This window comes from Durio zibethinus, chromosome 13 (genome assembly GCF_047325235.1).
Source record: "Durio zibethinus cultivar Kanyao isolate XHJ-2024 chromosome 13, ASM4732523v1, whole genome shotgun sequence".
NCBI classification, from domain to species: Eukaryota; Viridiplantae; Streptophyta; class Magnoliopsida; order Malvales; family Malvaceae; genus Durio; species Durio zibethinus.
This window is the reverse complement of record NC_143174.1, coordinates 3,011,971-3,039,096: the sequence shown is the minus strand read 5'-3', so window position 1 is coordinate 3,039,096 and position 27,126 is coordinate 3,011,971. Positions and strand designations below refer to the sequence as shown.

The window sequence follows — 27,126 nt, the reverse complement described above, 5'->3', positions numbered from 1 at the left end:
CGAAAGAGATGATTGATGAAGCACGATCAAATATCTTGTTATTAGTTAATCTGAATGGTACATGTGATTACATCTCTCTGTCCAATTCGATGTCCTTTTGCTCTTTAAATCTAGAGGTAGATTTCAGAAATTTCAGAAAGGGCTGCATAATATAGCCAATTGTTGTGTACTCCTTGGATTAACACAAGCTGAGATGGGAAAAACTTCCAAATCTAGCCTTTACTGTCAAGAGGAGATTATAAACTTCCAATCTCAAAATATGCCAGTGATGATAAAGTAGTACAAATTCAGAACACTAAGATGTAGTATGATTATGCAAGCAAGAGGATACTAAAAGCAAAGGAACATGATTCTTCTATGGATTTTTTTTGTAAGAAAGAAAATCTACTGATGAAAATGGTAAAAAGGTTTGATTTGGATGGTATCATTGGAGACTTTAAGGATAAAATATTTGGAAAAAAAAGTATTATTCAAGTCGATTCCACAAACTTGAACAAAAATTGTAAGTGCTAGTGAAATACCCGAGTAACACACCATAATAATAAGAAGAAACCAAATAAGAAAACTACTTATCATAAAACCATATTTAACATAGTTCATTCAATATAAAAATGTAACCTATAGAAGGAATTACTCTTGTAAATCTTTCTATTTCTTCACTTTTGTATAACATTCTTAGCCGATTAGTTCTTGAATACCATGGAACACAAACTGTCGAAGTTGTAAGATAAATTTGCATATATATTCTATACCTAGGGAGCAAAGTAGAAGAAATGATATTGAAAAGAGTGGGGTGACTATGACTTTTATCACTAAAACATGTTTCTTTTGGATATTAAAGTTTCAGGTTTTGAAAATGGAGAAAAAAGAAACTATAAGCAAATATATATCTATTAGATGATTTTATATTGACATGGATGAAAAAATTTTGGTGCTGCTTTTGTTTTATATATATCATGGTACTATATGAGTAAATATAAACTTTAAAAACCTTGACTGACATATCATTGCAGTAAACATGGTTTTCTCAAATATCTCAGTTAATATGTTTCCTTCTCTATAAAAGAAATATTCTCTCAAGTACAATATAAAATTAGTCTGTTTCCTTCTTTATAAACGAAAAGAGCAATTAAGAACATTATATATAAATTTCTAGATGATAGATTCATACAAACTCTATGAAAATAGAGATAACATGATATACCAACTTCCAGCTAGTTACTTCTATTCAATGCAAACTTTATGACAAAAGGTTGTAGTTCAATAGCTATAATACATGATATTTATGCACAATAATTTAATTGAGTGTAGTTGAATATTTATTGAATCTAAATAGTTTAATCACACTATGTACATATATATAAACAAAAAATTTTACTAACAAGCATATAGTAACGGTGTTTATTTTTAGGATTATGCTTAGTTGGTATCTTTAAACATCAAGTTTGAACCCAAACTTAACTTGTTAAATTAGACCAGTTTATTTTAAAATATTAAAAATTTTATATATTTTTTAAGTAAAATATATTTTAAATTTAAAATGAAATAAAAATAACTTTTCCGATCAAATTTAAATTTGAAAATTTTTGTAATATCCTACTCTAATCAAATCAAATCTGCAACCTTGATAGGTCACTCAGTTCATGAAAAAATACAATTAATTTTTTTTTTCAAAATAGTATTTTGCAACCATCAAGCGAAATTTTTAATACAATATCAGCTTCATATAAAGGCAAGAATTTTGGTATTGAACCAGTGAAATTAAATGTTGCTGATCAGTTGGAGATTTTTTTTCTTTGACTTTGAGCAGCATTAGAGTCCTTGCTTAGACTTCATACGTTAAATTTGTTGAAACTTTTAAATTTGCTTAAATAACTAATGGACTAATAATATAACATCTTAATATCATTATTTTAGTTCTTAAAAAATGAAATTGTGGAATATATATATATATATATATATGGACATTTTTTTAACAAATACATGAACATCCTTTCAATGACATGAAATTTAAAGAACAGATCTCTGTTTAAACATGGCATTCAAGATGTAACTAAAGGATTTTATTGAAAAAAATTATCAAATTAACCAAAAAAATAAAGTTCTTAATGCTCTATGACAATACTAAAGCAAACTATTTCTGTACACAGCTATATTTCTACCAACGAATCACATCCCACCTAGTAGTAATACAACACAGAAACAACGTGAAAACTAGCTGAAGCCCTGTAAAATCTTCACCAAGTTCTCCTTTTATTTGGTATTTCTGTTAAAGAATCTATAACTATATATGTTACTTTAATTTAAAATTCAATTATCGTCTGTTAGTAAATAATTGTCTTGGCTATTTCTTTATTCTTGTACATATTATGATCACCTTCAAAGTTTATAAACAACTGATCTCCTCAGTTGTAAATAACCGATCAAATGTTTTGCAGCCTCCCTGCAGACAAATGAAGCATCCCATCAATCAATCATATATATAAAAAGAAAACATCAAATCCAAATTTGTTGGTGGTTCAATAATTCAGTTGTGTTAATGTATTTTATTCAATTTCCTTGATTCATCATCATTCTTTTCCTAGAATGTAGCTTTATATGATGTATATAATTTTCTATGAACATTTTCAGGTATGACACTGCAACTATGAACCAACCAAGGATAAAAAATTTATGTTGCTGAATGGTCAAATAAAATCTTCCATCTAACAATCTTATCCATTGGCTATGCTGATGCAAGGTTTCCATAATTCAAAGGCATGGTCCATGAAGTTGAAAGCCACCAACCTACTTTAATTTTAATAAAAATCAGAAAACAAGGGAATGATAGCGATATCCCAGAATTGGTTTATGTGTTAGCCTATTGATTGCAAAAGAGTTGAAAAATGGCAGATATTTAGACACTGACTAATACCAAAAAAAAAAAAAAAAGTAAACCATCTTTAAAGATAGAGCTCACCGCCTCAGGTTTTAGTTTTGGAGGTTTTAAGCAGAGAAAAGGAAGGAAAAAAAGGGGATGATGTGAGAAGTGGCTGCCGTTAGAGGGTTTCTTATGGATGGAAGCCAATTTGGACTTTTGTTTAGCTGAAGACAAAAAAGAATTCAATGCACAGAAAGATTCACATGCATGATTGAAAATTTACAAGTTGAGATAAGAAGGATGGAGACCCATTACCATATTATAAGTGAAAAATATGTCACGAATTGAAGATTACAAACCAGCCATTTTTTTTCTTCTTCTGACACAAGAAATCCCACTTATTTTTTGAATAAACCCTGATATCTGAATACTTCAGCTAACCCCAAATCCCAACTATTTGCTGAGTTCAAAGGTTTAGAGAGAAGGCCAACAACATGAAAAATACAAACACTTGCCAACACATTTAAACCCTATGAGCCTATTGCAGCTGAAGATTATGAGACATGAGTTGGGAAATATCAACTTTGAGGCCTAGACTCGAGTGCAGGATGCACTACGGTCCATCCGCACTCACATGAAAATGGGTCATACAATCATGGCCTCACATGTATGTGTGATTGATGCATGCCCTAACAGTTAAAAGGCATTGAATCTCACCTAAAAATTTCATGTCATCAGGAGTTTGAATTAGCTCCAGCAATAATGTTTTCCCTTATGATCCCTCCCTTCTTTACTAGCCAAATTCTCATGTTCTCAAGCGAAGAATAAGCATGCTATAACCAAGATCAGAAGACTGGAGACAGACAATGCCTGCAAAATATTCAAATTGACAGAAAATAGAGGTATCGTTATTTGAATAACATGCTTGATATAGAGTATGTTTCTTACATTATTTCTTACATTCTTTGTGCTAGCTGATGAATATTCCAACTCTGGAAGATAACCAGTTGTTATAGAGTATGAATATTCCAAACAAGGCACACCGGCTAAACCAAATGTTATAAACTGGGGTACCATCAGGATAGTAGAGGCCATAGTTCCTCTCTGATGCTGGACCAGATTTTAAATTCTCATTAAAAAGTGCAAAAACATATACGTCAATTGTGACATTTGGTTTAGCCGGTGTGCCTTGTTTCTCTTCTATTCTTTTCAATAGATTGCCATTATACAATCCTGCATTCTCTGTTGTAGCTCCTACTTCATTTTCATCCCCTCTGGAAGGCCAACCTGTCTCGGAAACCCTGACTTCAATATCTGTATGCCCCATTGCATTGATAGCTGAATAAACAGCATCAACTTGAGCATACAACATATTATCATATTTCAAGTTGGTAATTGGATCCACTGTCCCTTGATTAGGCTGGAAAAGAACATAGTCTAGAGGCACCTCATCCGGGTTATCCTTGTATGCAAAATAGGGGTAAGCATTGATCAAGAAAGGTGACTTGATCTGAGCATGAAAATTCAAAATTGCTTGTAAATATTCTCCAAGATCTTGCCTAAAAGCCCCGGCTGAAGGAGGATAGGACACACCTAAAATATCAAGCGAATGCGCGGTAGTGACAGTTACTTGTTTATCAAGGCCAAGATTGACAAGAGTATTGTACACTGTTTGCATTGCTGGGAGGAGACTAGACCATAGCTGAGTGTCATTGGTTTTAAAGACCTCATTTCCCACAGTGATGCAAGTGATTCTGGTCTGAGGAAGGTGGGGTTGAACTCGCTGCAGAACCCAGTTTTGAGCTTTGATAGGATCAGTCATGTTCTGAAGGTACTCATTCCCGAGTCCAATAATGAAATCAACATTTGTATTGGAGAAAGCAACAAGAACATTTGGATCCGCATCATAGAGTTTTACTCTGCTGATATTGAGGGATCTGAGGAGGTAGGCGACACGTGAAGGAGAAGGAAGATTGTTCGCTATTTGGCCATAGTTGATTCCAACTCCAAAACCAAGGGTTTGGACTGGCGAATCTGAAACCAGAATAAAAAGAAGTGAATCACAAGGGTATTTAAAACATCAAAAATCTAGAAAAAAAAAAAAAAAAAAGAACCAAGAAAGAAACAAAAGTAATGGGTAAGAAATGAGTGATTATAATATGGTTGGGACCAAAAAATTTATAGTATGCTACCACTGAAATATGAAAACAAAAAAAAAAATTAATATCTGATTAAAAGTATGAGTATTCATTTAAAAATAAGTCAAGATGCCTAAAGTCCTTTGCAAAAAGAAAAAAAAAATCCAACTCATGCATAAAACTTTGGTTTATTTGAAGAGAAATAAATCATCATGAACCAACTACATGTGCACACTGTAACATTCAGCAGCCAGAAATGATCATTTATTATATAAAAAGATAAGGAAAAAAAGATTGATTCTTGGGTTACTACTAAATAAAAACTCTGAAACTATAACCAAAATGGTTATCTTTTTTCCTTTGTGTTTATCATTTTCAGCATTTTTCTTTGAGCAACTCTAACTGTGAAATGAGAAAGTAGTTGAAACTAGAAACAAAGAATAGAAACCTGAGGAGGTGAGAAGAACCAAAAGCAGTCCAAAGAGAAGAGAAGAACAGGTAGCCATAACTGATGTAATCTTCGCGCTTAAACCAAGACCTTAACTAACCCTTTCAGCGACGACGCATCATCTGTCACTAAAATGCTTTCTCTCTCTCCTTGCTCTTTATATATGCAAAACTCTCTGTTTCCTCTGTCTCCCCAACGTACTCTGTTTTTGTAATAAGGAAATAGCACTTTTTTTAATAGCCATAATTTTTTTATAGGATTTTAATGGGCAGTTGTTCTATAAGAGTACCGTCTGGCTGTTTTTATCTCAACTAACCCTTGTTCAGGCGAACTGCCGACATAATTATTTGATTTTCCCTATCTGCCCTTTTAGTTTTTTTTTTTTTTAAATGATGACATTAACTCCGCTGTTTGTGGATGAAAATTTTAAATAGGAAAGTCCAAGTGCCAGAGAGGATTCAACTCATTCCTCTTATAGAAAGTTAGGCGACGTGACATGAAAATATACGAAATATATATATATATATAAGAGATATAATTTAAAATTTTGATAAAATCATATATAAATTTATTAAATAAAATATTATTTTATATTTAATATATCAACATAAATTATAATATAATAATTTTAATATCATATATATTGGATATAATATATATAATGGGGAAATACAATTTATCAAGCCCAAATTTAATTGGAATTAACTAGGTTTAGCCTTAATAACATTTTAAAAATCCTTTTAGTTTTAGATTTTATTTTATTTTTGTGTGTGAAAATAGAATTGAAATTTTGATTATATAATTTCACATCATCCCTTATAGATTTTTTTTATACAAATCACTATTGGAATAAAAAATGAGTTATAAATATCCGAAATCGCTAGTAAGAAGGTCGGTTTTAATTTGAGTTCTTTAGATTTCAAATTCTTAACTTATTTTAAAACACTTCAAATTTTTTGATTTAAATATGAAATATAATAATTATGTACCTATTATATTATTTTGACAAATCAAATATTACCGAATTTTATCATATTTATATAAATAAATAAAAATAAATGGAGTTTATTTATAAATTATCCGTTAAATATTTTTTTCATTTACATTTCTACGTTATAAACAAATTGACTATGAATAAATTTTATTATGTTTATAATCTATTCATTTAATTAATAGATCAAATTATTATTTATAATTATTTATCAAACTAAATAAATAAATAAATATAAAAAAAAACAAAAAATGACCATGATTACGAACTACTTGTCCAATGTTCTAATCCTTACACCCATATGCATGACCAACCAAAACAAGTCACTTCAATAAAGTAGAACACTATTTGCCTTTTGCTTATCATTTATTTCTTAATTTTTTTAATTTTAAATTTTTATTAAAAATAATAAAAGTAGACGAAATTTGAATTATTTATTTCTTATCTATATCATATCAAACAAGTTTAGGTAACCCTAAATTAATTGTTTGCTAAAGACCCAACATTACAAAAGGAATCAACTCACCGACTTCTAAATAACATGTTCTTTGTATTAGGGGTTGCAGCAAATTCATATATATATATATATATATATATATAATTTTTTAATTTTGAATTAGATTCCAACTTAAAAACCTTCAATCCTATAATCGATTTTAATATCATTGAATTAATAATTCACATATGCTTCTTCTAAGAATCGGTTTGAATTATGAGTTTGGGCTACATTTGATGCATTGTATACTGCTAAAATAAACACACCTGCCAGATTGATGATGATGTGAAATTTTATGATGATGAAAATAGGTATTAACAAATATTTTCTTCTTAAATATTACTTGTTAACACAACATTTAAAATGAAAATACTAATTACCATTTAAAGTTTAAACAACCAAAAGTTATTTCTTGCACTTTCTTCTATGTATAAATGTAATTAATAAGTGCATTATGAGATTAATACTTTAAATTTAGGTTCAATAAAATTGATAAATTATATCATACTTTAAAGTCATGTTTGGTGTATAAGATGATAGATATGATAAAATGATAATTATTTTATATTATATTTGATTTATATTTAAAGAAATGAATAAAATTATAAAGAGAATTAATCATCTTTTTTGTAAAAAATCATTCAATCCTCCCAAAATAAAGAGAATTATTTTAATTTATAAAATTGAACTTATCATTAAAAATTATATTAATAATTTAAATTATATAAACTTTAAAGAAGAATAATTTTGAACAATAAATAAATTATCTTATCATAATTATTGCACACATTAAACACAAGATATGATGATATTATTTAATATAATCTTATTCATAATATCATTTTATTTTATTTTATCATAATCTTATATACCAATCATTTCATAAATTGTTTAGGATAATTTTTTTTTTATACTTGATGTTACCGTGATTTAAATCTTGATTAATAAAATTAAAAATTAATCACTTTACCAATAAATCATACAATTATGTACCCAAACAAAACCGTGTGATTTAGAATAATCTTATTTTTACACATGTCTTGATTTTTTTTAAGGGTTATTATCTTATACATTATTGATAGAGTTTTGTTAAAATTACAAACAAGATTAAAATATTATCACATGTTTTATAATTTATTATGTTAATTTATTAACTTTTAAAATATATTCTAATAAAATATGTAAAAATCCCTTAATATCAATAGAAAATCTTCACTATATGTAAGTAAAAATAAATTAATTGGGTTGAAAAAAAATTTTATCAAAAACTTATATGTTACTTTGAAAATTTTTTTCTTAAATTTGGGTGAAAACAAAAAAAAAATGAAAACTTTAACTCAAATCTCGTAAACTTAAAGAGAATTGTACTTGAATTATATTATCTGATTAATTTATAAATTTGATTTGATTTGAGTCAACTCTTAAAAGAAAATTTTTTTTTTTAAATTTGAACTTGATGGATTTGAAATATTAAATTATTAATAAATTTTTTATTTAATTTTAATTCAAGTTATAATTAAAAAATTAAAATATAAAATCTTTTAATACATATTTAAAATTTTCGAATCTCTTAAATTCAATGAATCAAATCAAATTTTGAATAAATCTTTGGAAAGCTGATCGAATCTGGCCGCCCGGCCCATAAAGAACTGTAGCTTCAATGGTACTCATAATTCATCAATTACTGTGTTATATTCTCTAAACATAACATCGAGAATCTGAATATTTATGCTACCAAACTTCAACATAACCAATAATATTCATGCACGTGGCAGGTAAGTACCTGTGTCAGACAGGGAATCTTTCATTGGTTTGAAAGAAATCGTGGCAGCAAAGAAACAAACAAAGGCATCATTTCGAATGTCGAAAAGTGATATGGGATCTGAAAGCGGAATTACCACTCTCAAATTAATTACCGCTCCTTTACAAAACATAAAATATTCTTTGTGCCGACGCGAATCTTAAGTGGAGCGCACGTGTTAACCACCGCCTTCCTTGCTTTCATCACGCAGGTCGGCCAACACCTCAGCAGCGGCACGTGTCCTGTTTGCTTCCCAATTTTGTTTAATTGAAATAGGACTAGAATCATCTTGCTTTTGATGATCTTAAAGCATACATATTTGCGTATAATTTTCAAATTTTATGATTTTTTTTATTTAATATAAAAAAGAATCTAGTGTAAAGATAAAAAAAAAATTATATATTAAAATTTAAAATTATTAAATATTATTTTTTAAAAAATTAAAATTTATCAAATTGTTGAACATCATTTTTTAAATTTAATTGCACAACATTGATTTTAATTCGACGTAATCCAAATATTTTTGAATAATTAATTTAGAATCATAATTAATATTTTATATTTTTGTGTAAAATACAATATAAATATATAATTTATTAATATTTATATGACACAAATATACGAATTGTCATGTTTATAAAAAACTTATAATAATCAATTTTTTTATTTCTTTTCTTATATTTGGTTTTTTTGAAAAAAAAAAAAAAAGACCCCACAAATTAAGACAATGCATGCATGAAGTGAAATGCAATGAAATAATTAGATGGAAGAAAGGATTTGAGAATTTGAGAGATTTGGAAGTTATGTGGAAATATTGTGGGGCATCTAGTCACTATGGAAAAAAAACATGCCACTCCAAAAAAAAGGGGTCTTTTTGCATATGCCCACTGATGAGAGAAAAAGCTGCATGGAAAAGTGAATGGAAAGAAAAGAAAATGAGTCTTGAAGGAATGAAAGTGGTTTGTTATGAATTCCTCTCACACTTAATGCCTTCATTGAGCACTCATTGGATTCTAAGGCCATCCACTTTCATCCATTGTTGTTCAGTTTCAACCATTGGATGACAATTTTCCTCAACCAAAACTTTCTTTTTGAGGGATAATCAATTTTGTCTCTCAAATCAGTCCATTGAAAAGGAAGGGGAAAAAAACATGAACTTATGTTTATAAATATATACAAGAGGAAAATGATTTGTGGGCTTTTGATAATTTGAAGGTGTGGTCCAGGTTTCCAATAGCCTAGAAGAAGGAAAACTCTCTTAGCAGAACACACTTTTTACTTTTCTATAATTTTTAGTGGGATTGTGGTCAATGAAAAGGTGTTTTATCTTTCCCTCAGCATCTTCTTTTCTTATAGAAAGTTGAGTGAAAATTGTGGTCCACTTGCTGCTCCTTTCAGCAAAGAAAATTAGTAACAGCTATTATACATATCCTCAACTTTGTCTCATGCTCTTTTCTTTTTGTTAGTTTATAGTGATTTGAGGCTTTTTCCTTCTGAGATCTCATTTTATGGCATTTTGGGTCCAATTGTAATTGATATGGGATAAACCAATTTAGGATAAGAAAGTTATTACACAACAAGGATTACAAAAATTGATCTTGAAATTTAATTCAATTGATTCGTATTTAACAATCGATCCTTTTTTAATAACAATAAAAATAAGAAATCTGAAAGTTCTGCATCTTTTTATCTTGGGATGAAAATTTATTTTCGATGTCTAAAAGTTTAGGAAGGAGCCTTTTAGCAACAAGCCCAAGCACTTTCGTTTTCCTACTTTTCTTTTCCATCCTCTCTCCTTTCCTCCTCTTTCCCATTTTCCCTTGTTTTTCCTCTTTTCTTTCTCCCCTCAGACACCAGCCTGATCAAGGCCTTCTATAAGGTAGCTTCTTGGAAAATATTGTCTTTCATGTTTCTATCTTATTAAGCTTGAAAACGTATTGCCTAGGTCTATAAATTATATCAAGTTGAGATTTTTTGGGGAACAAAACGAACTTCCTTTCCCCCACAAGGCAAGAGATCCTTCTATCAAACTCAACTTTGCAGCACCAGAGCTTGGGCACAAAGATTTTCAGGGTTTTTTTTTTTTTTTTTCCTCCTGTTAATGTGGCAGTTTTAAGAGGCCACAGGTCCAACTGAATCTATGGCAATCCACAAATAAGATTGACATTCTAAACTGATATGGCATTCAGCCACAAACATGACAAACAACATTAGACAACATATTGTCCGTGGGAGCATTCATTGATAGAAAATTTAGATAAAGAGTTTCAGACAACTTCAGACCCTACTTATTTCTGACAGTAAAGATCAAGTTCCTTGTGAGTGTGAATCTCACAGTCTGAGGTTGGGTATGAAACACAAGTCAGCATATAACCCTCTTTCAATTGTTCTTCATCGAGGTAGATACCATCAGATTGCTCCACTGAACCTGAAACTATCTTCCCAGCACATATGGAGCAAGCTCCAGCCCTGCAACAATAGGGCAGCTCTATTCCTGCCTTCTCGGCTGCCTCTAAAATGCATTGATCCTCAGGGGCTTCAAACACTTTCACGTCACCATTTGGTCCTACAAGCTTAATCTTGTAGGCCGCCATTAATGTTCTGTGATTAAAGGAACATTTCAACCCAAATGATATAGAGATTCTTTTAACAGATCCAAAAGATGTGGCCTTGACTTTAGCACTTGAAAATTGGTTGGGGATTGTAGCTTTAACAATACGAGGGGAGATAAGGCTCACAGTTGTCATCTTTACTCTTGATTGTCAGCTTTTCTTTTTCTTCCTTCCTGGTAATTTGACTAGTCAGAAAAATGAATGGCAAAACTGATCCGTCATATAAGTGGTATAAGTGGTTGCAACATACAAGAATTTAAAAAACATTAATTCAGAAAACTAAAAATTTCAGTCAAGCAGGAGGCAAGCAAGATGATCCTGCCATCAAATGACAGCTGAAAGGCAGCAACTAAAACTGAAGGCACCAGTGACCTAAGGTGCACTTGTTCAGCCCCCTAATTACGAATAATAATCAATTATCAGCAACATAGATAAGCTGTTAAATCTAAATTTAATATAACAAGCAACATAATAGAATATAGTAGTTGGATGTGAACTTGAGAAGCCAACGATATCCCAAGATATCAAAGAACTACAACCATTTCAAGATATCAAGACATGTGTACATTGTCTTTTTTATACTGGCTTTATACAATATATTTGCATGTATGCCTTGTGTGCAATTCAAAGCAACAAGATGAGAAAAATTACTAAAATGAACTCAGTTTAATCTTTTTTCTTATGTTTGAAAAAGGGGATGGAGTTGAGGAGTGGGGGCTAAGTTGAGAAAAGAGGGATGCACATGTATCAAGTTCAAGAGTGAAAAAAAAAAAAGGCATCATGCTCATGCGTGACCCCACTGAATGACATTCACTATATATAAAATGCATTGGGTCAACTAATATTTCTATCTCTTGGTTCATTGCAATTCTCCAGTGCATGATCAAACATGGAAGATTGAAGGTACGATGGATCATACAACCATTATCCAGAGTTCCTGAAGTACAAGAAAGATTTATACCTAGTGCTCACTACTTCTTGGACCCTTCTAAACGCCCTTAAAGATCTACATAAAAAGATGTGAGTAAAGTTGCAACTTGATAACACTATAAATGAAAAACAAAGCGTATTATCCATTTCTGTACTAACAAGACAATTAATGTCTGGAACACTATGAGAAGAGGCTAGCTAAGGGCTCTCTGCTCTTCACTCGAGGCTCCATATTTTAAACACATATTAACACCTTTTCAAGAACATACTGGACATGAACAATTCATGGTTTACCTTCATAATAATTCTTAGAAAATCGAAGTAATCTTTCTTGTCATACTCTTCACTTACTTTTTGTTCCCATTCCCCCTTTCTTCACAACCCCACAATAGAATAAGCAGAAGCCAATATCATTTGGAAGAAAGATTAAAGAAACAGGCATACATTGTAAGCAAGCCAAAGCATGGATTTTCTTATAAGCTTGGTCTACTTATTCCCCAATTCTTTCCCCCATCCCATTTTGAGCAGAACAGAAGTCAATGTAAGAGACCACATTCTAGCACTTGCCAAAAGGCACAATAAGAATCAACATGTATGACAAAATAAACTAGGAAGATCTCCAAGATACACAAATGACTAAACCACAAAAATTAGCATTTGAACTTTTCTCCTGTTCCTCTCAACATGTTGAAAAAAACACCTTATTATGAGTCAATAATGTGAATAAATTGCAGGATATGAACTTGCTGTAATGCAAAAGCTTTACTATCACCCACTACATTTCACTGTAACTTAAAAGCAACTTTCTTTTACATCTTTCCAGTCTTGAATGCACCACTCATGAAAATGCCAAAACTTAGGACCATTTACAATTAAACCATCCACATCAACAATTATCTTTATACATAATGGTAAACTGAATCACAATAACCCAAGGCGTCACCTATCAACCTCCACACCAAAACAAGTTCATTTTTTTATCCGCACCATTGACAGACAAGTTCACTATTTCATAGAATGTATTAAGACAAAGACGTGAACATCTGACCTTAATATCAAGAAAAGGCAAAAATTGAAAATAACCAAAGCAAACAGGGTAAATGATTAACCGCATAAAATCAATAGAAATAAATGGTTTTTCACATTTCTAGACTCTTCTAGTGCACAAATACAAAGTGTACCTTTCACTAACAAAAATTAATCTCTTTTTTATTGTCTGAGTATGGCTGCCTTTGGTGTACAACAATAAAAAATCAACTCAAGAATAAAAGCTATTCCTTTTATTTTCTCAGGGTTTCAAGTTCCAAACTTTTCCAAATAAAAAATTGAAAATTTCATTTTAGCATATGAAAGAATATGTAATCTCATAACCTCTATCATATATTCATCCCAAAACAAAGATCTAAAAAATTGAAAAGAAAACCACAGAACTCAACCAAAAAACCCTGGCTTGGAAAAGGCCAAAGAAGCAAAAAAAACAAATCCAAATAACAGAACAAGGAATCAACGCCAATAACAGATCATAAACAAAAAATCTTCAATGTAGACATAAAATGTACATGGGAAAGAGAAAGCGAGAGGGCTTACCGAGGAAGCTTGGGGAACGGAGAAAACCAAGGGATCGAAGTTTTGAGTTTAGAACTCTAATAATGATACTGATAGTGATGATAACCAGTACTTGGCAAGTGCTTTATATATATATATGGAGAAAGTTGGCTCAGGTCTGGATCTGGGGGTTTGGGGAATTGGTGCATTTATTGCCAGGCAGTGTCAGGCAAAGGCTTTTTTAATCAGACACCACACCTACCTCCAAAACCAATCAAAACATACGCCTATGGTTTTTTCCAACTTCAAATGCAATGATTTAAAATTTTACTACGCTAAAAGAAATTTTGAATTTTATTTCAATTTCTATAATCACGTTGGTATTATGAAACTTGTGACAATAAATTCAATAGATAATAAAACTCAAAATAATGAAAAATTAAAAAATTCCGACCTGCCGGATTCGAACCAGCGACCTAAGGATTGCTTTGAGACATACCACTACAGTCCTCCGCTCTACCAACTGAGCTAAGGTCGGCTTACTAGCGGTGTCTCGTTTTTATAACTAAAACAAATTTCAATTCTTTGATCAATTCAACCCACCATAAGGATTAAACTATTTACCAAAAATGTCTTATATTTCAGAAACAAGATTTGTCCCTTTGGAGACTAAGCCACATGCCAATGTCAACGCCAAGGCTCAGTCAGGCACAACGGCAGGGCAAAATTTGAACCCAAATTCACACTCCATTAAATGATATTGCCAAAAATAGACGTTACGAAATAATGTGGGTCCCATGTGTGGGACCATATCTCATTCTTTGATGCGCAAAGTTCTGGTTGAAGTGATCCTCTGATTCCCTCACATTATTGTCATGACATAATCAAGTTATTAAAAAAAAATTAATCATTATTATATATCATAAGTAATAATTAAATAATAAATATTTTTTAAAAAATTAATTAATTATTTTATAATAAATAATTAGTTTTTTAATAATATAATTAACATAGTTTAAATGAAATATATATATCAATATGACATAATTATTTCATATAAAATTTTTTTTCACCCTAGATGAAATTCTTGGCTTTTAGCAAATTTCCTGATCATGCCGTTTTTTGTGCGTATAACAAGTAACTTGCAATAATATTTTTATAAAAATTTACAAATAAATTTCGTTCTATGTCATGTCACTTCTTCAATGACATAATATTTATTTATCAAATGAATCTTAAAGTTTTATTCAAAATTATTTATTTAATTTGATAAAAAAAATATAAACGAAGAAAAATTCAAATTCCATGAACCGATCGCCGAGCTAACTCTTCATTTAGAGCCCTTAACAAGAGCTGCCCTCTTAACTTCTGCGCCAATTATTACATCTTTGTTGTCTGTTGCAAAGTGCAAAACTGCTACGCAATATTATACCTGCAATCAATGATACTTTTTAAAATCCCATTTTTTATGGGAATCTCTAAATTTCATCTGAGCATTCACATTTTTTTTTTTTTGTAAAAGTTGGGAATCTCAAGTTTTTGCAGATCTAAAATACTATAATAAATTTGGGTCAGGAAATTTATTCTTATATGCAAACGTGAAAACTCCCATCCTGAATCCAAATTTCCCAAAATCGTCCCAGGAGATTCTATTGCTTCTCAGTATCCCTATGATATGAAAAAAACAATGACTATTCATTCAACCTGCTCACGACATTCAAAGACCCAATATAAAAATACCAACTTTTGGTGTTCCTTAACATCAGTATTAGTGTTAGGTTTGACTCTGATGATGAATCCTCAAAATCTCTCGATTCCATCAAAACAAATAGAGGAGCAAATCTGGAGAAGCACCAGTAAACATGTGATCATGCCCAGTGCATGCAATGAGTCCTAGGCATAGGTGCACATGGCTTAAATAACACCTCTAGATTTCGATATAATAAAATAAAAGTATAATTACAGAGAGTAATTAACTTATGGTATCAAAACCAGTTAACATAGACCATTCCACCAAACAAACAGCCTTTACCCTAAGCCCTAAACTGAAAATGTTTTAGAAAGATCAAGACTGTTAAAAGGAAAGACAAAACTCACCATCTCAATTCATTTTTCCCTTGCTTGGTTGAATTGATGCAAAATACAATGGGGCAAACAGTTTCTGTCAAACTGGGATAAAGGGACCTTGTCATTGGATGTTATTATCAGGATTTCAACCCAGATAGATAAGTTCTCTTGATGTCCATTTAACTACAAAACCAAAGAGAATTCATTTTTTTTTCCCTTTGGACCCTGTTTTTCACATTGATAGTAATACAAATAGAAGAACAGTTCATACTGTGTAGGAAAAGTAATAACCCAAGGAAATACAACTGCTCAAGCTCTGCTTAAGCTAAATCTTACAGACTCAGATAGGGAGTCAAAAGACATAACCACCTGCTTGGACCAGATGAATCCAAATTAGCACACAGGAGCGTTTAAAACGGACTGAGTTAGTCTGTCCCAGCTAATTGTCATAAGATATCTTTATGACTTGCCATTTCATGTCTAAAATTATTTGTCTCATGCTTAAATATTTTAGCTATATCCAGGTAAAGATTACATAATTGACTGCGGTAGAATTTATGTCCATAGTCCTAAGTAATTCTCCAAAATGTTCAAAGCACTTGAACCAAGGCAAATAAGCTCTATCTACACCAGCCTTTCTTAAACAAATTAGATTTGGTTGATACATGATATTGCAAAGCTCTACCTTACAGTCTCATAACAAAAGTTATAAATCATAATCATTTTTACTTTTTGTAAGAAATGAAAAATACAATTCAAAATTTCAATTCTAATGCTATTGCTAACTGTTCAAATAAGTCATCAACAAGATTGATTATCTGAAATGGTTAAATAAGCTGTTAAGAAAATTCATACTATGCTAACTTGTCAACTCCAAGCAGAACATGGCAGAAATCCAAAGTGCTATGTCAATATTTGAATATTTAAAGCAAGTGATTAAATGGCGAAATCACATACAGTAATGTCAACATGCTAAACTCAATCCAAAAACACACATTAAACAAAGGAGCTGATGCAGGGTATACAATTGCTTTATATATACTTTTCTGCCAACCGCAATCTGAATATAAAATTTTAGAAAGTTGCATACAATGTTAAGATTAACTATGTGAAGATAAATATCTTGTGCAGCTATCCTTAGGAATGCTTAGGACTGGATTGAGGTCGATCAGCATAAAACAGGAAAAGAAATCAAAGGATGAGGCTTATTTACTTTGTATAAAACATACCTGCCAATAAGCTTGCACAACCTATTTTTCTCTGAAAACTCTTGTAAGATGTAGAAGGCTCTTTGAACTTTTTTCTTTTTCACGTAAGATTTCAAACATCAATTCCATAGGTAGGCAACACTCTCTGCTTTTCCTACCTCTTCAAGATTGAGGTTGTCCATGCGAATCAAAAGTGGAAGGTTCACTCAGTATCAGTCAAATCCAAAAAATCGATCAACTAATCTATAGTTTGTACAACAAGATAAGAAAAAAAGGAAGACTCTAACACATAAGTAATCACAATTATGAGCTATTACTATTTACTGTTCAAGAGAACAGAAAGAGCAAATCTAAGAACTACTTTCATGTTTCACCTTCTCGACCCAATGTGAACAACATCAATCAAAACATGCACCAAATGAGAGAGAGAGAGAGAGAGAGAGGGAGATTAGCAATTGGACAACACTTGAGATCTGTTAAAAGAGTCAAAGGTGCAAATTGTCAGCAAAATAGAAATGACAAAATCATGGCTCTTTCTCTGCATTTTTCTGGCACCTTGAACAAGTTCCTACTTTCAATGGATTTCCTTAAGGGAACGATTTTGCTTGCAAACCAGACTATGGAGGCTTTAAGGTGTTCTGTGGCAAAGTAAAGATATGAAGGGCTTAGCATGAATTCTTCGTTGCAGCCACATACTGATTCTGCTGCCACGCCAAAATGGCAGCAAATGCTTCACTCATCAATAGTATACTGTAGATAAAAGCATATCTCAATCAAACATCTAAATCTCCGTACATTGTTGACAAAGAAGTCATGTAACCAGACTGCATATCATATGGGTTCAAAAATCAAGGTCATTAATCTGGAACGCTAATTAAAATTTTTGCTCTAGGTTTTTTTTTTTACAATCCTATGCTGTAAGTGTAAGGGTTTATAAATTTACAGGACAGAGCACGTTCAAAGGTGAAAACAGTTGATGGAAAAAGTGGACTTTGCTCTTCCACATTAAGGAACAGGTTTACAATTGTCGAGGAAGATGAAACCCTACATGAAGAGACTTTTGAGACACAGGATTACAGTTTACCTTTGTGCACCAAATGTCTATAGTATTGGCTTCAAATCAAGCAAGGTTAAACTTTCTTGCATTACAATAACTCCATAGTCCACATTTGATTCAACAATATAGTCTATTTAAAGCTGTTACAGGCTGCAAAAGCATGGCATATCAATTTTCCATTTTAAGTCACTAGTTTATATAAAAATTCAAAAAATGAAAACAAATAGACAGCCAAACCTGGCGGAGAAAGGATAACCTTGTCAAGACTCGTACAGCACAATGCATCGTGGCAATGAGCCCTAGGAATAGGTACTCATGGCCCAAATAACACCTCTAATTGTCGATAAAAGTGTAATTAGTGAGAGTAATAACTTTATGGTGTGCAAACCAGTTAACCAAATCATTCCACCAATTAACTCAAGCTCATAAATCATTTTAGCATGTAAACTAAGCAAGTACATGTGGATAGAATAATTCATAGTGTCGGCGTGTTAAACCCTATCCAAAGATGCCAACTGTCTATAAGAGTTATGACCGGCTCTATAAGTAAGATTTTTGGTTGGTGTCTCCATCAAAAATATGTCGCCGCTTATCTACCAGAAACAATACTAGAATGGTCCGAATTCTTACTTTCTTCTCAACAAAAAGCCTCTACTTCTCTTTATGATCTTCAGTAACTCTTCTAGCTTTCAGGAAATTCTGTGCCAGTGCACCTAAGATATCAATCAAATAAGGGATTACCTCCCAAATTTAAGCAGATCAACTCAGGTTGTAATGTCTTATACAGGATCCACAAGGTCAGTCAAGCTAACTTATATTTCTATGAAACTCCACCTAGTTTACTAAAGTATATCAACAATATACTAGAGGAACTTGATTGAATGTTGCTTTCACTAAAATGGTGCTTCAAGATAGGTAAAACCACTCTCTTTCACTAATCCAAACTTTGCTCCTCTTCTTTTTTTTCCCCCCTTCTTCTTAAAGAAGAAAAGAAAGAAATAAAGAAAGTAAGAGATCAGAAAAGAAAATGTAATCATGCCTATGCCTAACTTGATTGTTGGCAAGTGGTAACAGCATATAAATTTCTAAACAAAATGTTAACAGAGAATTAGTATACATATTCTTTGATTCAATCTCCATAAATACATTACAGTCAAATCTCTGCCTCTAACTTTCAAGTCTCTACCAGTTCCTAACATTGGTTGTCTTTCCACTATCTGCTTGAGTTGATTAATAGAATTCCCTAGAAAAAATTCACCATCAGCTAGATTGTCAGATGATGATGATGTTATTATTATGATTATGTATTTAATTAATTCTTTGATAGTACAAAACAATGGAAACTGAACATGTCTTAGAAACATCAAGAATGTTAAAAGGAAAGACAACTTCTGCCATTTCCAATTAATTTCTTGAAAGAAATAAACTATTATTTTCCTTTGCTTGCTTCAATTGATGCAAAATATAAATGGGAAAAATTCTTGTCAAAATGGGATAAAGTGTCCTTGTCCTTGAATGTTATTATCAGGATTTCAAGCCTTATAAATAAGCTTTCTTGATGTCCATTTAACTACAAAATCAAAGAGGAGTAATTTGTTTTTCCTTCCCTTTGGATCCTGTTTTCCAGACTGGTAGTAACACATAGAAATACAGTTCTTATTAAATAGGAAAAGTAATTATGTAAGGCTATACACATGCTCAAGTACTGCATAAATTAAGTTTTAGAGACTCAGACAGCGAACCAAATAATGTCCCCACCTGCTCGGACCAAATAAATTGAAATTAGCACACAGGATTGTTAAAAGCAAACTAAAGTTGGTCTATGCCAGCTAATACTCAAAGGATACCTTTATGACTTGTCATTTTATGTCCAAAATGGCTTCAGTGTCATGCTTAAATTTTTAGCTATCCAATTAAATACTATTTAGTTGAATTTGGTAGATTTTGCCTACATTCCAAGAATGGCATGTATCTATGCTTTTGGTGATATATGATATGTCTATATGAATCATCATAGACATACCATGGAATAAAAGACATATAGACATACAGCAAAAGTTGCCTTATAGGCATACCATACATACTATTCATGTCTAACTCTATCTTTTGGGTCAAAAATGCAGTTTTTTTTTTTTTTTTTGCCTTAATGTATTTTCTATATATGGAATCTTTGCTTCTAAGGATGTAGATAGTATCCTTGTGAGAATTTAAATATTAGGATACAAATAAAAACACCTTCCCATATATGGGTGCTCATTTTCTTTTCGGTACCACATAAACAGGGCTTTTTTGCATGCGGCAACTTTGTACTGAGATTTTTCTTCTTGGCCATAAACTTTGTACTGAGATTGACACAGTATTTATATAAAAATCCATTCGTACGTATACAATGCATCTATCTATTCATATGTGAATCTAAATGAGTATGAAAAGAGTGAACTAACAAGTGGATGAATCATTATGTCTAGATGTCTTTTGTGCCAAGTATGGTATGTCTATATGTCAATATCAATAGAAAGTTGCCGCATCCACATAAGAACTTTGTTTGTTGTGCTGTAAAGATAAAGAGAACACAGAAGGTATATTCATGTATATCCTGATATTTGAATTCTTAATATCTGCATCTTTACAAGGAAAGTATCCATATATGGAAAGATATCCTGATATTTGAATTTTTAGTATCGGCATCTTCACAAGGAAAGTATCCATATATGGAATGATATCCTGATATTTGAATTTTTAGTATCTGCATCTTTGCAAGGAAACTATCCATTTATGGAAGACCTATTAATGCCAAAATTAACTGCTGTTTTTGACTGAAAAGATAGATACAGTCATGAATAGTTGGTCTCAAACAGCCCTATAATTATGGTGTTGTGCTACTCTCCTTGTATCAAAGTTCCACTCCCTTGGCATCAAAATGGCCATTTTCTTCCCGTCATACTGATACTATTTCCTCAGGTCAGTAGCAAATGATACAGAGCACGTTTTATGTAGCACAAGATACTGCATTGCTCCTAGCAATGACATCACATATCGGATTAGTGACTTACCAGATATACCTACCACTCAAAGCTCTTCTCATTGAGAGCTATGAGCGTAGCTGATGAAGGCAATGTTCCTTCATCATGAAAATGAGTCCATTGTTACTATTTCCAATGGTCTTAGGATTACATGATGATGGAAAACAAGTGGGAGGTCATAGAGGAAGAAACGGACGAGGCTAGAGATTTCCTGTGCAATCGTAGCATATGTTTTCTTCCTCTTTTGCAGCTACCTCCTCTTCAATATAGACAGAAACTAGACACAGAGATGGCAAAGCCACACCATCAAGTTGCTTCGCAAATGGATAGATCAGCTGCTAGTGCAGCTTCTCTTCCAAGAATTTACCTTTTGTCTTTTAACATTATCTTCATTCCCTAGTAGCCTTATATGTCATTGATGAACTACAAAATAAGATGTCATGAATTCCATCAGCCAAATTGAATTCTACTATTACCAAGCATTTATCAGTATATTATAAGGGAATCCATATATATCCGAGTCAAAAAAGAAAAAAAAAGGATAAGAAGAAAAGATGCATACAAAGAAATTCATCAACTGTCCATAGCATTGAGCATTCTGTTTTGCAAAATCACAGAACTACAAATACGAGAGCATGTACCAAAATAGAGTCAAATACTTTTCATTTTGAATAACTGGCTAAAATTATGGTAAGCAAAAAATAAAAAAAAAAGGAAGTAAAAGAAAAGGAGCAAGAAATTTTTTCCCCTTTATTAAAATTGGATAAGCAACCACACAATTCACAAGGAGATTATAATGTGAAAATTCTCAAGGATGACTAGATGGACTAAAAATTTGATACGGATTATCAAGAAACAAAGAAGTAAGACTTAGATCTTCCACTATACTTATTCATCAAGTTCCATATTTTCAGTAGCTATTCTGACCATTCATGGTTGGCAATGAAAGCTAAGATGGTAGATAGAGAGTAATTTTCCAAAATGATTCATAGCACTTCAACCAAGGCCAATGAGCTGCAGCACCAACCTATGTTTAACATATTAGATTTGATTGATACATGATATAGCAAAGTTCTATCCTACAGTCTCAGTACAAATTTATGAGTGGTACTCATTCCTACTTTTAGTAAGAACATGAAAAATACAATTCAAAACTTCAAATACATAATGATATTGCTAAGTTTCCAAATAAATTCATGAACAAGATTGATTCTTTTATGTAGGTAAATATGCTGATAAGAAAATCCAAACTATGCTAACTAGTCACTGACTAGAGCATGCCAAATGTCAAAAGTGCAATGTCCCTATTTGGATGTATAAAGCAAGTGATTAAATGTGGTAATCACATATGGTAATGCGAACATGTTAAACTCAATCCAAAAACACCTATTGCTAAAAGGCTGTCAAATGACTCAAAGGTTTTAACTTCGTAGGTGAATACCGGTCGAATAAATTTATCATATATGTGTCAACAGGTCCACTCCAATATGATAATAGGAGTTATCTGAAAGAGTTACAAATAACTTGGCAGAAGGAAAAATTCCCCATTGCTCTCACCACAAACAATTCCTGACCATTTAAGTATTTTTTTAGCAAAAACCACATTATGGTGGACAAATCAGTTCCTTACATTATCTTGATATCTTTCCTTCAGCTCTTACTTCAGTCCTTATAATCATGTAGCTAAAACATCAAGTAGACCACTGATTTACAAAAAGGAATTGAAAACAAGTCTTCTGTGGGGTTCCTTAACCTCAAGTTGCTTAACCCATTTCCACTTTACCAAACAAAGTCTTAATATCCTGTCCGATGAAGGGTTAGTCAAGAGAATCTAATTTGTCTTATCAAGGTCCACCAAATGGACCTATTAGTTCTTCCAAAGAGAAGCACAAAGGTCTTTGCATAAAATCACATCACAAATTTTAAACTAGAATAAGGAAAACAAAAATAAGGAGACAACAACGTTAATCAACTCAAAAGCAGTCTAATATAATATATCACAAACGAAGACCACCTCAGTAGATGATCATAACTCAAATGTTAAAATACTTTTCTTTCAGCTTTTAGTTAAGTATGGCAAATAAAGGGAATACATACACCAAGTAATCCAGTTTTCAAAGAATCAGAAATTTCTCATAATTTGAAAGAAGACAAATGCTAATAAGAAAAATCACTTACATCAGGAAAATCAGAAGAACGGCATTGGCAATCCATGGTTAGCCAACCGGTGGCAATGCAGATACTTCCTAATGACAAATTGCCGGTGGCTACGAGTGAACAGCAACTATCCTGTGAAGAAAGAATGCATAACATCGAAAGGGTCATTTTCATAGAATTAAACCAAACATCCAAATAAACAACGTGCGGGAATCAAGAGGTAACAACAAACAAAGAATTAAACCAAACATACAAACAAATTAAATAGGGAATCATAAACAACCTGGTAACAACAAACAAATTTGGTTTCTCAATTCTTTTTCTCTCTTTTGTAAGATGCATTTCTTCCCTTCGAAGTTCGAACCTGTTGCCATACTCAACGATATTCTGAATTCTTTTCTTAGCTATGGGCCGTTGTCAATGTTCGTCTAAAATTCCACCGTTTGGGTACTAAATGCTTCCGCCGTCAGGCCCGTTTTCCCTTTTTCTTTTTTCCGTACATACATAGCCCATAGAAAAAATAAAATGGCTCGAACAACACTTCTATGTTCTTTCAAGAGATCTTCAACCATTTTAAGAGCTCTTTTTTAAGAGATCTTTAAGGAGACGAAAACTTCCCATTTTCTTTCTCTAACAAATGCTTCAAAAGTAGAATATTCATTCTTACAATATTATGATTAACATAATTTAATTGAACTCAAAGGTGATATTATAGATTTTAAATAATCATGGTGCGTTGCAATTCATTGACACTCTAGTCTGTCTGCCCAAATTCGTTTCCAAGCAAAACCATGGCCATAATCATTCCAGCACTCTCCCAAATAGCAAGACTCGACAGTCATTTATTATTGTATGGCCATCAAAATTCAAAGCTGCCAACCAGGGAATTTTATTTTTTCCGTCTGAATGATGCCATATTAAATAGACGAAAATTAAACATTCATGGAAAACTCGGTTGATATGCAAAATAAAACTTCCATTCTTCCATTCGCAACATTTCCACGGATTCCAACAACAAAAAATAACAGATAATTTGAACATTCTGAATAAAGAACTGATTTTGTATTTAAGATCCACACCACTACTAGTTTTACTCCTAACAGACCTCAAAAGATCCTGTTTGACGGTCCCATGGTACTCTTCAAGTAGAGGCACCTCACCTGCAGTCAACACATTCATTCAGATTATGTATTCAAAAACATTAAAATAATCCCAAAATCCCATATATCTACTATCAACGAATAAATCGACACACAAAGTCAATCAGATTCCATACATATACTATCAAGAAAGAAATAAATTATGTGGAAGGACCTAAACAAACAAAAGTTAAACAAACTCACATTTTGCCAGTTTTTCTTCAACAACGAAACAAGGAAATTTACGCTCATTTGCACATTCTGGAAGATCTGCTTCTCCTCCATATCTACATTCCCAACGGCAACTCCCATGCAAAGAACTTTCTTCAGTTGGAACTTCACCATTGCCTTGGTCTCATTTACTTTGGACTCCAAGGATTCTTGGTGACTAACAAGGGTTGGGAATTTCCCTGCATTTGTACAAAAAATCAGCCATGTAAAATCACAATTCAAAAATCACAACTGGCAAATGCAAAATGTAGAAACTTAGTATCCTTGCAAATGCCTTAAAAAGTACGAAAAAATAATTGCTGAAAACAGATGAAATACCAATGCTCAAATATAAAACTTGCCTGCTTTGTTGAGACCAGGACCCAAGAGTCGAGGGATCTGCTTGATGACAGATTCAGAAGCCAAAAAGGCATGATACTTCTTGGCAAGCTTCTTGACCAACTTCTTGTTCTTGTTTAGCTTCTTCAGTGCTTCCACATCCATATAATCCAAACCAATCTTCTCAGCCTGCAATACAAATTAAACCACTTAAAACAAAAACTATCATTGCACAAGTGGCCACTCAAACATTACAAGGATATACTTTTAAACCAACTCCAGAAATAAAAATTCTTCTAAGCAATGTAATCAAACCGTGTTCCACCTAAAAAAACTGCAAAATTACCTCTTCAACATGTTGAGCATCTCCAAGCATGCAGATCTTCATCTTAGGGCGAGGAATGTGTGGCAACTTCACAGAACCACTAAAACGTTTGTCTTTTTGGGGATCATAATTCTTCAGCCCAATCTGAAGTTCAATGGTCTCAGTGAACTTCCGTTTTCTCTCTTTGGATTGAGTCACAATGGTTGAAATAGCTTCTCTAAGGGCATCACTTTGAAGCTTACTGTAAATAAGAAACCCAAATCCTTCAGGAAAGAAAACTACAAACTGAGTAGATAAGAAACAACCACATGCTTCATTAATTAGAATAATCAAGGATTAATCTAGGCAACAAAAACAATTCAAAAAACACCCAAAATCAATGCATGGTTCAAGCCAATGCTTTGGACTAGACTCATATCTACCGAGACACGCCATATAATTCCCCTACCACCAAGGAGACTCCAAATTCACAACTTGAAGACTTACGGTCAAAGTTCAAATTTTCCTAACATAAAAGAAATTGGGTTTCACAAAACCAGTCTAATCAATGAGCCAAAAAATGGGTGTTGACAAAGAGTAAAAACAAAATATACATAATAACAAAGCCATTACCTATTTCCTAGGTGAAACTACCCAACAGATCATCCTACAAAACACAAATGACCCAATGGAGCAAACTCTTGTAATTCAAGTCCAGTAAATCAATAACAAGATTCAAAGAAAAGATATAAATAAAAAAAAAATTCAAGACCCAATATATAAAGTAGGATAATTACATTAAAAAAAAAAGAAAAATAAAAATAAAATAATCCCAAAAGATAAAAAAATGAACAAAAATAAAAAGAACAAAGAATTAAAATTACCTCATCTCTGAATCTCTGGCTTTCACAAACGAAACTAAAAAATTCACCTGTAAAACAAAGTTTTCATGTCCAAAAAGTGAAGAATTAACGATTAGATCTGAGAATAAATGGCAGTTAAAGTAGAGGAGGAGGGTTTAGCGGATAAAAAAAATGAGAGTTTTACCAGAGAAAACCCTGGCCGCCGCGGCTTTGATTTTCGCGGGATGTGGAGAAATACATAGGGACCCGTAGCCGTTTTTCTGTAAACCGATAATAGGCCAAGGGCATGTCTAGCCCAAAGTCATTGGGATTAGACTTGGAGACTTGTCTCGGCTGTGGTTGAACCTAAACCAGATTAGTACTACACTGGTTTAGCCCATATTTGCCCAAAAACTTATATTAATGGTTAGCCCTTATTCCTTTTTTTTTTTTTTTTTTTCAATTACATTTTGGATAATTCTTTTCTATTCCGTATATAGAATTGGGTTTGAATTGATGCTCATATTTAAAACAGTGAGATTATTTGAAAGGAGAATAAAAAAAAAACTTTTAAAATTAGTTTTTCATTTTAAAATTTAAAAAATATTTTAATAATCAAAATGCAATCTCTGATCATTTTTATAATGCTTTCAATTTTATGTTGAAAGAATATGTTGATATGATATGATATATATATATATATATTTAAACTCAAATTTGTTAAGAACATTTTATGAGATAAAATGATGAAACTTTCAGGTCAAAACGAATAACATCTCACAGGTTCGGTATAGATTTTCATAAATGATAACAAAGCAGTCACCGGTCGACAAGAACCAAAATGCTATATCGTGGGAGTCACTAAATGCTACACGGTGGGATCGTGAGAGTTATTATGTGCTACACGGTGAGGAGCTACTTCTAGAATTCTAACATCTTGTACAATCCTAATCCTATGG

General features: G+C 32.1%; 2 protein-coding genes, 1 long non-coding RNA gene, 1 other non-coding gene and 1 pseudogene across 9 annotated transcripts; all 5 read right to left on the bottom strand.

Annotated features, from left to right (window-relative positions):
• Window positions 1–2,041: 2,041 nt before the first annotated feature.
• LOC111303804 (glucan endo-1,3-beta-glucosidase 14-like) lies at window positions 2,042–5,736 on the bottom strand. Of its 3 annotated transcripts, none has more exons than XR_016327029.1 (4): window positions 5,447–5,736; window positions 3,809–4,894; window positions 3,578–3,730; window positions 2,042–2,443 (listed from the first exon to the last, which is right to left on the bottom strand). XR_016327029.1 is itself a non-coding variant. In XM_089742675.1 (2 exons), exons 1-2 carry the CDS (start codon window positions 5,502–5,504, stop codon window positions 3,831–3,833), a joined length of 1,122 nt encoding a protein of 373 aa, XP_089598801.1. In that variant the 5' UTR covers window positions 5,505–5,736; the 3' UTR covers window positions 3,153–3,830. The 3 variants fall into 3 exon arrangements, 1 of the variants encoding a protein (XP_089598801.1); XR_016327028.1 differs by having other exon boundaries at window positions 3,821–4,894; window positions 5,447–5,734; XM_089742675.1 differs by lacking the exon at window positions 2,042–2,443 and having other exon boundaries at window positions 3,153–4,894.
• A 5,137-nt stretch (window positions 5,737–10,873) lies between these two features.
• LOC111303803 (ferredoxin, root R-B2 pseudogene) lies at window positions 10,874–14,003 on the bottom strand (annotated as a pseudogene). 2 transcript variants are annotated; one of them, XR_016327027.1, is made up of 2 exons: window positions 13,864–14,003; window positions 10,874–11,531 (listed from the first exon to the last, which is right to left on the bottom strand). The product of XR_016327027.1 is annotated as a ferredoxin, root R-B2 pseudogene, transcript variant X2 (transcript). The 2 variants fall into 2 exon arrangements; XR_016327026.1 differs by having other exon boundaries at window positions 10,874–11,519.
• Window positions 14,004–14,269: 266 nt separating this feature from the next.
• Window positions 14,270–14,359, bottom strand: TRNAY-GUA (transfer RNA tyrosine (anticodon GUA)). Its single transcript is given in 2 exon segments — window positions 14,270–14,305; window positions 14,323–14,359. It is a non-coding gene; the product is annotated as a tRNA-Tyr (tRNA).
• Window positions 14,360–14,906: 547 nt separating this feature from the next.
• On the bottom strand, window positions 14,907–23,344 carry LOC149515231 (uncharacterized). The gene is made up of 6 exons (XR_016327025.1): window positions 21,739–23,344; window positions 18,391–21,599; window positions 18,181–18,303; window positions 17,118–17,256; window positions 15,919–16,071; window positions 14,907–15,253 (listed from the first exon to the last, which is right to left on the bottom strand). It is a non-coding gene; the product is annotated as an uncharacterized LOC149515231 (long non-coding RNA).
• A 950-nt stretch (window positions 23,345–24,294) lies between these two features.
• Window positions 24,295–26,484, bottom strand: LOC111303802 (large ribosomal subunit protein uL1x-like). Of its 2 annotated transcripts, none has more exons than XM_089742673.1 (6): window positions 26,373–26,484; window positions 26,210–26,256; window positions 25,368–25,587; window positions 25,045–25,210; window positions 24,673–24,882; window positions 24,295–24,488 (listed from the first exon to the last, which is right to left on the bottom strand). In XM_089742673.1, exons 2-6 carry the CDS (start codon window positions 26,212–26,214, stop codon window positions 24,475–24,477), a joined length of 615 nt encoding a protein of 204 aa, XP_089598799.1. In that variant the 5' UTR covers window positions 26,215–26,256; window positions 26,373–26,484; the 3' UTR covers window positions 24,295–24,474. The 2 variants fall into 2 exon arrangements, with proteins under 2 accessions (XP_089598799.1, XP_089598800.1); XM_089742674.1 differs by having other exon boundaries at window positions 24,295–24,493; window positions 24,677–24,882; window positions 26,373–26,481.
• Window positions 26,485–27,126: the final 642 nt, after the last annotated feature.

Excerpts from the sequence above, each read along its gene's own strand:
- LOC111303804 (XM_089742675.1), bottom strand. The coding sequence starts at position 5,504 with ATGGCTACCTGTTCTTCTCTTCTCTTTGGACTGCTTTTGGTTCTTCTC. Across the intron at positions 4,895-5,446 it reads GGTTCTTCTCACCTCCTCAG|ATTCGCCAGTCCAAACCCTT; the intron begins GTTTCTATTCTT and ends TTCTGGTTTCAG.
- LOC111303802 (XM_089742674.1), bottom strand. Across the intron at positions 25,211-25,367 it reads ATGCTCAACATGTTGAAGAG|GCTGAGAAGATTGGTTTGGA; the intron begins GTAATTTTGCAG and ends TTTGTATTGCAG. Across the intron at positions 24,883-25,044 it reads TCCTGGTCTCAACAAAGCAG|GGAAATTCCCAACCCTTGTT; the intron begins GCAAGTTTTATA and ends GTACAAATGCAG.